Consider the following 11,670-nt stretch of genomic DNA (forward strand, 5'->3'; position numbering starts at 1 on the left):
TGCTTTGCTCCTGGCAAGTAGAGATTCATAGTTGTATCTCAGATGGCTCTGCTCAAGCTTTTAAGATCCAAAGATTTTTAATAACTTGCCATCATGCCTACTTCTTCATCTCATTTACTAGTATGATTTTTTTAAATTTCTAAGACATAAGTATGGAGAAATGTAATCGGTCTCCTTGAGAAAAATCACTTAGATAAATACATTCATTACATGTCTCATTTCTGGCTTTTTTCCCCCTAGACACAATGTCAAGTGGAGATGATCTGCAGTTGCAGGCACTTGCCAAACCCACTTTCAGTGAGGTACAAGCCTCTGCCTTAGTGGAGTCGGTATTTGGGTTAAAAGTTTCTAAGGTCCATCCACTTCCCAGCTACGATGACCAAAACTTTCATGTGTACCTTTCAAGAACCAAAGACACTACAGATGGCCCAACTGAATATGTCCTCAAAATAAGCAACACTGAGTCTAGCAAAAATCCAGACCTGATTGAAGTGCAGAGTCACAGCATCATGTTTCTGAGAGCAGCCGGATTTCCAACAGCCTCTATGTATCGCACTAAAGGAGACAACATAACCTCTCTTGTGTCCGTAGGTAAGAGATTACCAGCTCACCAGTCTGTTCATGTGCTTCTGTAGCCAATATTACTGCATTTTGGCTACAAGTGGAAGAGTCTAGAAGAAATATCAAGAACAGCTTCACACATTTTGATCAAAAGTTCTATAGAAGAATGCTGATAAAATGGGAAAAAATGCAGAACAGAACTTCAAAGTCTCGTGGAGTCCAGATTTTCTGGAGCCATGGAGGCTAGATGCACCCCTGAACCTGTTGCCCTGAGATCATCTTCAAACCTTAAACCAAACAATAGCTTAACTAGTAAAGAATGTCAGAACATCTGCCTTGAGAATTAAGCTCTTTTAAGACCTATCTATATGGGGATCAAATTGACAACAGCAACTGGAGAGATGAGATAGGAAGCTTAGGAAGCAGTGAGTTTATGGTAATGAGGGAGGAACAACTCAGAAAGGAGGGTGAGAATGGATGCACAACTCACAGAATATAATCAATGTCACTGCATTGTACATGTAGAAATTGTGGAATTGGGGTGTGTTCTGTGTATACTCTGAACAACAACAAAAATAAATTAATTAAAAAAAAAAAAAAAAGAAGAACATGTTTACAATTCCAAGTGCAGACATGGTTATTTTTTGATAGTTGAGAAAAGCAATGCACATCACCACAGTTAGAGATCAGGACTCTGATTCTAAAGTGGTTAGAGCCAGAATCTAGTATAATTCTTCTACTAAGAAAGGCCCTGATGGATAAATAACTAAGGGAACATGTGGAAATCAGAGCAGATTATTTATTTATTTATTTATTTATTTATTTATTCATTCATTCATTCATTTATTTACTCATTCATTCATTCATTCATTCATGAGACCAGCAGTATATTATGGTGCTATGGTAATAGAAAGAATATTGGAAGTGGGGATCAGGAATTTTAGATCACAACTCTGTCATTAAATGTATAGGGAATCTTGGTCACACCACTCAAATTCCTATGACTACGTTTCCTCATCTATAAGATTTGGTCCCTTTCACCTCTAAATGCTAATAAGATACACCTAATTGAGTTCTCTAGGCAGCAGTCTGAAATCAATTCCTTGGAATTTTCTAAAAGTGTGAAAATTTGGCTATCCTATTCTCTCTTAATTTTCCAGCCATTCTTTCTTAATTTGCATTGCTGCATACAACTGCAGCTCATTATGATCATTGAGGGGTAGTGTTCCACACACAGCCTATCCCATACTATGCCCTAGAGGAAGTCACTGATTTCAGAACCATTATTTCTTTGTACCTCAGTTTTCTCAGTTGTAAACTGAGGTAATTTGTGTTTAGAGCTAAGACAAGTTATTGGTATGCACATGACCGATTCCAATTTTCTTCACATTTGTCTATTCTACCTCCTTGCTCTATCGACTTAGCCCTGCCTCATGGAGTCTTGCTCAGTAAGTTGTTTTAGGTTAGCACATTTTTTTTTTCTTTTTCTGTAATTTCTATTAGTCTTTGCTATCATTTCTAGGCAGGATAGCTTCTAATTGTTTCTTTTGAGGATAGTTGACAGTATACATTGTTCCATCCTCCTAGATAGTGGCTCTGAAATCAAAAGCTACTTGGTGAGGCTGATGACTTATCTCCCAGGAAGATGCATAGCTGAGATTTCCATCAGTCCCCATCTATTATATGAAATTGGAAGAGTAGCTGCCAAACTGGATAAGACACTGGAGGTAAGATTTAGGATTTTATTTTGTTTATAAGATTTTTCTGTTTCTTGTTTTTTGTTTTGTTTTGTTTCATAAACCCAGGGTCAGACTTTCTTTTTATCTACGGTGCTTCCTAAGTGTGTTATGAAAGAAACAGAGTCCTGTTTATTGTAAAAATATTTTACAATGAAAGTAGAGCTACCTTCTTCCCAGGTCTGTGCTGCTATACTGGTAAGATTACTAAATTTTTAGGAAGTCATGATATGCTTTATGCTGCTCTTTAAAGACAGTTTGTATTTACAAATTGAAGCCTAAAGTTTTATCGAGATAAGATGTAATCAGCCTGAGCTTTATATAAAACAGTAGGCGGTTCAAACCCACCAGCCACTCCTCGGAAGGAAGAAGGGGCAATCTACTTCTGTAGTGATACTGCCTCGGAAACCCAAGGAGGGGTCGCTATGAGTCAGGTCCGACTGGGCGGCACATAACAACAACAAAAACAACAAGTTATAAATAAATTTAAGTGACTTTTGCTCAGGTGTTTTAGTCTTGTTGTTGTGGTGGTTAGGTGCCATTGAGTTGGTTTTCAACTCATAGAAACTCCATGTGACAACATAGAACTAGCCCCATAGGGATTTCTAGGCTGTCTACAGAAAGGAGCTCTGGTGACATATTGGGTAAGGCATTTGGATGCTAACCAGAAGGTCGGTGTTCAAACCCACCAGTTGCTCTATGGGTGGAAGATGAGGCAATCTACTTCAGTAAAGATTTACAGGCTTGGAAACCCTATGGGGGATCACTGAGACAGAACTGACTCAATGGCAGTGGGTTTGTGGTTTTTGCTTTTAATTCTATAGAACCGATATTATGTATGACAAATACTTTTCCAGCCCAACTCACAAAACATCTTCATTTATTCAACAAGCATTCACTGAGTACCTTTTATGTGCCATGCACTGGGAAAAAGGAAGAGATTTGAGGAATAATAAGATGCAGACCCTGTTCCAGAGGCCTGTGTTCCAGTGCAGCAGATAACACTTGAAAAAGTTATTACAATTTGTATGACTAAAATACAGTTTTGTGTGTTGGAGTGTTTTTTTTGTTTTGTTCTAATAAAATGCAATTCATGAGTAAAGTACTTCTAATCACTCACCAAATCTTGTCAATTCTACTTCTCAAATGTCTTCACAATTCATCTTTCTATTTTTGCCCTGTTATCAAGGGAGCTCTGGTGGTGTAGTGCCTAAGGCATTTGACTGCTAACCAAAAGTCTGGTGGTTCTAACCCATCAGCCACTCCTCAGAAGGAAGACTGGGCAATCTATTTCTATAGAGATACCACCTGGGAAACCCAAGGGTGGGGTCACTAGGAGTCAGAACTGACTCGACAGCAGTGAATTTTGTTTTGATCTTAGCTCAGGCTTTCATCCTAGGTTCCCTAGATTACCGCTATAGCCTCCTGCATCTAGTTTTTTTCTCCTCTAGTTTATTCTTTAGGAGCTCTGGTGTCGTAGTGCCAAAGGCATTTGACTGCTATCCAGAAGGCTGGCAGTTCAAATCCACCAGCCATTTCTTAGAAGGAAGGTTGGGCAATCTAGTTCTGTAGTGATACCACCTTGGACACCCAAGGAGGGGTCACTATGAGTTGGATCTGACTCGATAGCAGTAAGTTTGATTTTTTTGTTTTTAATTTATTTTTTATACCAGTTCATTTTAAAAATGACAGATCTGACCAGGTCAGTTCCATGGTTAAAATCTTTCGGTGATATCTTAGTTACCTAATGTTGCCATAACAAAAGTACCTCAAGTGGATGGTTTTAAAGAACAGGAAATTTATTGTATCGTAGTTTTGAAGGCTAGGAGTCCAAATTCAAGGTCTGCAGAGCTATATGCTCTGACCACCTGGGAAAAGATCATTCCTTCTGGCAGCCCTGAATGTTTCTTGGCATTCCTTGGTTTGTAGATGGGTCCTCACATGGTGCCAAAGGGGCAGGGAGGCCACATCTTCTGACCTCCTCTAACCCCACAAGAGGAAGACAGAATCACCATCAGTAGCCCAAGGCCTATTCCTGCAAGGCCAGACATGCCACCTCCCTCCAGCCCTTTCACTAACTCTGGTACCAACCATTCTTCCCACAGCACCCACCACCTCTGTGCTGGGTTCAATAATTCACTGCAGTGGCCACACAGAACTCACAGCTTATGGGGTTTATTAGGGAAGCACCAGGCTACAATTCAAGTTCAGGAACACATTCAGTCTCTCTCAGCCTGCCATCTCTCAGCCAACAATCTCTCTCAGTCTCTTTCCCAGCAGCACGTGTGTTTCAGTGTCTCTCTCCCAGCAGTACATGTCTTTCGGTGTCTCTCTCCCAGCAGCACGTTGTCTCTCAGGAGCGTGTTTCTCTCACTAGCATGTCTTTCTCAACCAGGAGTCAGAGAGACTCCTTCTGCCTCTAGGAGGCCTCCTTTTGAGCCTGGCAGAGTGGCCAAACTAACCAATCATAACATCAGAATTCTAAGCACATGAGAGAGAGCAAACTTCCCAGAACACTGCTTTTTGCCACTCTCAACAGAAATACACCAGGTGGATAACTTTAACAATCATGAGCTCCTTAGTTGCTCATGGCAAATTCCACCTTGGAGTTTACAAAGACTATGGCTAGAAAAGCCATACCAGGTAATTTACTACACCACACATGGTGTCTTCTCCACATGTGTGAAAACCGCCAAGTCTGAAAACTCAACTGCCGTCAAGTCGGATCCAACTCATAGCAACCCCTCCTTGGGTTTCTGAGGCAGTTGTTGTTGTTGTTGTTATGTGCCGTCGAGTCAGACCTGACTCATAGCGACCCCTCCTTGGGTTTCCGAGGCAGTATCACTATGGAAGTAGGATTGCCCAACCTTCCTTCCGAGGAGTGGCTAGTGGGTTTGAACCGCCAGCCGTCTGGTTAGCAGTCAAGTGCCTTAGCCACTATGCTACCAGAGCTCCCTCTGAGGCAGTATCACCGCAGAAGTAGATTACCCAGTCTTCCTTCCGAGGAGTGGCTGGTGGGTTTGAACCGCCAGCCTTCTGGTTACTAATCAAATGCCTTAGGTATTACACCACCAGAGCTCCTCTCCAAATCTGAACTCCCCGGAGCTCTGGTAGCATAGTGCCTAAGGCACTTGACTGCTAACCAGAAGTCTGGTGGTTCAAACCCACCAGCCACTCCTTGGAAGGAAGGTTGGGCAATCTACTTCCCTAGTGATACTGCCTCAGAAACCCAGGGAGGGGTCACTATGAGTCGGGTCTGACTCAATGGCAAATAATAACAACAATTCAGAAAGGATTAGGCTTAGCACCCACTGTGATACTTGGAGCTGTGTGTCAACTTGGCTGGACCACAATTCTTTGTGGTTTAAGCAATTGTGATGTGGGTTATTCCCATGATGGGATCAGATGTATGTTTTGAGCAGCCAATCCATTGAAAGGGAGTTTCCCTAGGGGTGTGGCCTGCTTCCAATATATTTATGAATATCCTGGGAAAAGAGACACTCTTCTGTGGATTGGGATCCTTTTGTGCTGCCTACAACTGTCTGTGAGCCAACAGTCCACCATTCCGCCTGGAGATCTTGGATTCATCATTCGTTGGAGTCAACAGCTGGTATACTGCTTGCCAACCTTGAGCTCGTCAGTCCCTGCAGCTGCGTGAGTCGAGAAGAGCCTCCAGCTTGATGTTTGATCCAAGAACTTGGGACTTGCCAGCTTCTATAAGTGTGTGAGCCATTTTCCTAAAATAATTTTCTCTTTCTCTATATGTATATATATAAACTTTAGGAGATCTGGTAGCATAGTTCCTAAGGCACTTACTTGACTGCTAACCAGAAGGCTGGTGGTTCAAACCCACCAGCCACTCCTTGGAAGGAAGATGGGACAATCTACTTTCGCAGTGATACTGCCTCGGACACTCAAGGAGGGGTCGCTATGAGTCGAGTCCGACTTAACAGCACATAACAACAACATATATAAACTTTACTGGTTTTGCTTCTCTAGAGAACCCAGCCTAACACATCCACCCTACTTGAGTGTGACTTCATTAACATAACAAAGAAAACCCCTATTTCCAAATAATTTCACATTTACAAGTACAGGGGTCAGGACTTCAACACATCTTTTGGGGGATACAATTCAATTTATAATAAGCGGATTCTCATTGCCTTCAATATAAAGGTCTGCAAGTGTCATACAAGGCCTTCAAGGCTTCATCCCTGCCTGCCTGGGGAAATTGTAGGGCTCACATATTTATTTTCCATCTCTCAGGAATCACTCCTTCAATGCATGCTGTCTAATTATCTTAAAATGTTCACCAAGTTGAACATATTTTGTCTAAGCTTTTAAGACCCCAGTTGCTACTCACCAAAGTAGGATGTAGAACAATATTTTTGTGTACTATGTTATGCTGATTGAGCTTGATGTCCCCTGTGACCATGGTCCTGAGCCCACAGGTCCAACAACTCACTTCATCAGGGTGGTTGACTATGGCTAAGAAGTTACCATAACTTTGCCCTGTTAGTTCTATTTATATGGACATTCTTATAGCACATACAAATACATATGTGGAAATATCATCTGTCAAACTTATATATGATCATAGGTATATTCCCTTTTGCCTAGACATACCTGATCATTCTACCTGACAGACTTTTTCTATGCTTACAGTAATCACCATGTCACATGGCATTCTATTCATTTATTGAGTAATGCAATGCCTTATAGATGTATGGTAAACATTATTAAGCATTTCTGTTGAAATAGTTTTCAACTAAGTTGGAACAAATCCAGCTCCTTTACAATATCCATTTATGAAAATGAATGTACTTTGGATTAAAATAGCCTGTTCTAATTAAACATATTTTCAGGAAACTTTCTTCACATATTAATTTATTTAGAAAACCCTTTTAACTGATTGAAATACTCAGTTAAGTCTCTACCATGCTCAGAATCAAATTGAAATGAGCTCCTTAAACGAATGTCTGTTACATAACGGGAATAAGTTCTCCTTTATCATTAACCTTTCTTTCTACCCTGTCTGTGGGTTTCATGCATTCACTTTACTGTCATTCAGGGTTCAACTTCTGCTGTATTCTGAAATGGCAAGCATAGTTTATAGAGGGAGATAGCATCACGTCATGGCTGATAGTGAATTCTGCCATGCAGTTAACCACCTGTTGCTCTGCTATGCAACTTATTTTAAGTTGCCATGAAGCAGGCAAGGGAGTTCTAGAATGAACTTCTCACTGGGTATTGTGATGCATTTTATCATGCTTTATTCCCATTGCCTATCCCCTCATTTCCCCTCATTCTATGCCTTTACAAATGGTGAAGTCTTAGCTTTTCTATGTTGCTGTTGTTACTTAAGGAGCTCTAGTGGTGCTGTGGTTAGAGCATTGGGCTGCTAACTACAAGGTTGGTGGCTCAAACTCACCAGATGCTCCATGGGAGAAAAATGAGGCAACTGCTTTCATAAAGATTTACAGCCTTGGAAACCCTAAGGGGTCACTATGAGTCAGAACTGACTTGATGGCAATAGGTTTGTGGGTTGTTAGTTGCCATCAAATCAATCCTGACTCCTGGCAATCCCACGTGTGCAGAGTAGAACCGCCCCATAGCGTTTTCCAGGCTGTGCCCTTTCAGAAGCAGATCACTAGGCCTGTCATCTGAGGCACCTCTGGGTGGGTTCAAACCACCAACCTTTCAACTAGTAGTCAAATGCTTAACCATGCACATCCCCCAGGGACTCCTAGTTTTTCTATAAGCACTAGGAACCATGGATTCTAGGGATGGTAACACACATGTGCAGTGCCACTGCTAATGGAAGTATTTTAGTCCTACAGGTAGGGCAGAGGCTATAACTACTCTGATGGACATGTTGGGCCACTGATGCTTATAGCAGCTGTAGAGGCCTAGGGGTCCAGAGCAGACAGGAGCCCTGGGCTTTGTAGGAGCTGGAACTGAGGTGTTCTCAGGTCAGGTGACCAACCAGACTGTATTGGAATGTGGTTGCTACTTGGTCAAAAAATGGACTACAGGTCAGTGTCAAGAGATTCATTTAAGTATGAAAGAGAAGAAAATATAAAGCAGGCTAATGAATATGATTAATGAGTATGAGTGTGGTCAGAGCTTTGTACTAGAGGATGCGAGGTGGGAAATTGGAGGGTGGCATGAGGATAGAAGCCAGAGAAGTCAGCAAGATCAAGTGCAACAAACATATTCAACAAACATTTACTGAGCATCTATATGTATGTGTGTGTGTGTGTATACGTGTGTGTGTGTGTGTGTATATATATATATATATATGCAAAAAAACCAAACTCACTGCCATCAACTTGGTTCTGACTCACAGCAACCCCTCCTTGGGTTTCTGGGGCGGTATCACTACAGAAATAGATTGCCCAGTCTTCCTTCTGAATATATATATATGTTGTTGTTGTTAAGATGCCATCAAGTTGGCTCTGACTCATAGCAACCCTATGCACAACAGAATGAAACACTGCCTTGTCCTGCACCAACCTCACAATCCTTGCTATGCTGCCACTGTGTCAGTCCATCTTATTAAGGGTCTTTCCCTTTTTCACTGACCCTCTACTTTACCGAGCATGATATCCTTCTCCAGGGACTGGAGACGAAGTCTGGCCATTCTTGCTTCTAAGGAGCATTCTGGCTGTGCTTCTTCCAAGACAAATTTGTTCATTCTTCTGGCAGTCCTTGGTATTCTTCACCTACACCACAAAGGCATCAACTCTTCTTTGGTCGTCCTTGTTCATTGCCCAGCTTTCACATGTATATGACACTATTGAAAATACCACGCTTGGTCAGGTGCACCTTAGTATTCAAGGTGACATCTTTGCTCTTTAACACTTTAAAGAGGTCTTTTGCAGCAGATTTGCCCAGTGCAATACATGTTGTCTGATCTCTTGACTATGGCTTCCAGGAGCATTGATTGAGGATCCAAGTAAAATGAAATCCCTGAAAACTGCCATGTTTTTTCCATTTATCATGAGTTGCTTATTGGTCCAGTTGTGAGGATTTTTGTTATTGTCTTCTTTATGTTGAGGTGTAATCCATACTGAAGCCTATAGTCTCTGATCTTCATCAGTAAGTGCTTCAAGTCATCTTCACTTTCAGCAAGTAAGGTTGTGTCATCTGCATATCACAGGTTGTCAATGAGTCTTCCCCCAGTCCTGATGCTGTGTTCTTCATTAAGACAAATTTCTCAGATTATTTGCTTACCACACAGATTGAACACATGTGGTGAAAGGTTACAACCCATGATGCAGACCTTTCCTGATTTTAAACCATTCAGTAACCCCTTGTTCTGTTCAAATGACTGCTTCTTGGTCTATGTACAGGTTCCTCATGAGCACAATTAAGTCTTCTGGAATTCCCACTCTTTCACAATTTTATCCATCATTTGTTAGGATCCACAGAGTCCACACATATGATTCCCATATATATGGACATACATGTTTATTTTATGTTATTTAATGCACCAGAGTCCCTGGGTGGCACAGTTAACCATGCATCTATTACCCAAAAGGTTGATGGTTCAAAACCAGCCAGAGAGGCTCCTCAAAAGAAAGACCTGGTGATCTGCTTCTGAAATATCACAGCCTTGAAAACCCTATGGAGCACAGTTCTACTGTGAAGCACATGGGATCACAATGAGTCAGAATCAACTTGATGGTAACTGGTTTGGTGTTTTGTTTTGTTTAATGCACAGATGATTGTGAGGTTGGCATTGATACCATCATTTTACTGATAAGGAAACTAAGGTCCAAGATGTTAAGTGGTCCAGTGTTCTCTCCACTGCTCCTTACCAGAGCTGAGAAGTTCTCCTGGAGGGTGCAGGGGATAACAGTGCCACCATTTGGAAGCTGACTTAATAGGTTTCCTGAATAGATGGTGTTTCATGATATTAAAACAAAAGTGTTATGTTTTACTTTTTAGCAATAAAAGTAATATAGATAAATATTTCAGACAGTTCTAAAAGACAGAATATAAGTTTTTCTTTCTACCATCTCCTTTCCGTGTTCAAGTCCTACTCCCTAAAAGTGACAACTCCTAATAATATTTTCCCTGCTTACTATGCAGAGTATTTTTATGATCCTCAGTGACTTTTAACATACCAGATATTAAGGATATTCAAAACCATGTCATGTGAGGAATAGTTGAAGGAACTAGAAATGTTTAATCTGAAAAGAGACACTCAGCAGAAGCAGGAGTGCTGTCTTCAAATATCTGGAGGACATTCATGTGAGGGAAGAACTAATCCTGTTCCAAATGGCCCCAGAGGTCACAGTTGGAACCACTGGCATGCACAGTATCAGAGAGCCAGATTTTAGCTCAGCAAAAGGAAGAACTTTCACACAGCTATAGCCATCTCAGTAAGGGGAAGGATTCAAACAGAGGTTATATGACTGCTAGGCAAGGATATGGTAATGATAACAGAAGCATCAGGGGAAGGTCTTCAAACTCCAGGTCAGAATGGTGGGTGTTGAAATCATTTTAGAGAATTGAAAATCATGATGAATATTTTTGTTTTCTTTGTATGTTATCTACATAAGCAGGGTACTGTGCTGTGCTCCTCTATTTGCTAGTTGGCAGCACTTACACACTCACCACCTGTCTCCTTTCCCATTGTCTGCCTCCCGTATATCTCTGCCATCCTTGGCAAACAGAACCTATTCTTAGGTCCCTGGAATCCGAATGAGAATGTTGTCACTTTAAAATACAAAATGGCTGCCACTTGTAAACATTCAAAATGGCTGCACCATCAGTCACTTTAAATATCCAAAATGTCCACCTCTTGTAAACAATCAAAATGGCAGTGCCCTTGGTCACTTTAAATATCCAAAATGGCCACCATGTGTAAACAATCAAATGGCTGCACCTTCTGGACAGCTGAAAGTCCACAGCTCAGGTTGTCTCCCTTCTTGCCATTTCCCTTCCTAGTCATAGGCCACCAGTGCAGTTGTCCCTGCAACCAGGGCTGATCTTTAGGACAGTTCTCACATCCCAACACCACTTTGGATTAAAATAGCCAGTGAGATTTCCTGTCTGCCTCTAGAAGGGCTCATTTTAAACCTGGCAGAGTGACAAAAAAATATTCAGGCTGTCGGTCCTCTCAGAGTAGCTGACAGTCCACTGCTCCAACCGTCTCTGTACTCATTGTTTTAGTTCAGGTTTTTCCACTAGTTGTTGCCTAATCCACTTCTATATAGTCCTTTCAAAGCTCAGGACTCCAGGATTATCTTCTGTCTCTCTGTCAATTGGTTTCTCTTTTCTTTGTCGAAGAGGGTCTGTAGAGCTTGTCTGCCTATTCTGCCATCTTACCAGAAGTCCTCATGATAAATATATATTTTTTTTT

The 11,670-nt window shown here is 41.4% G+C and overlaps 1 protein-coding gene across 1 annotated transcript in view; it reads left to right on the forward strand.

Annotated features, from left to right (window-relative positions):
• Positions 1-245: 245 nt before the first annotated feature.
• Positions 246-11,670, forward strand: part of HYKK (hydroxylysine kinase) — a 17,943-nt gene continuing 6,518 nt past the window's right edge. Inside the window, exons 1-2 of the mRNA XM_007951841.2 lie at positions 246-591; positions 2,149-2,288. Of these exons, the coding sequence (XP_007950032.1) occupies positions 246-591; positions 2,149-2,288 (486 nt within the window). The remainder of the gene's footprint in view (positions 592-2,148; positions 2,289-11,670) is intronic.

This window comes from Orycteropus afer, unplaced genomic scaffold (genome assembly GCF_000298275.1).
Source record: "Orycteropus afer afer isolate SDZICR_OR568_19922 unplaced genomic scaffold, OryAfe1.0 scaffold00313, whole genome shotgun sequence".
Classification (NCBI taxonomy): domain Eukaryota; kingdom Metazoa; phylum Chordata; class Mammalia; order Tubulidentata; family Orycteropodidae; genus Orycteropus; species Orycteropus afer.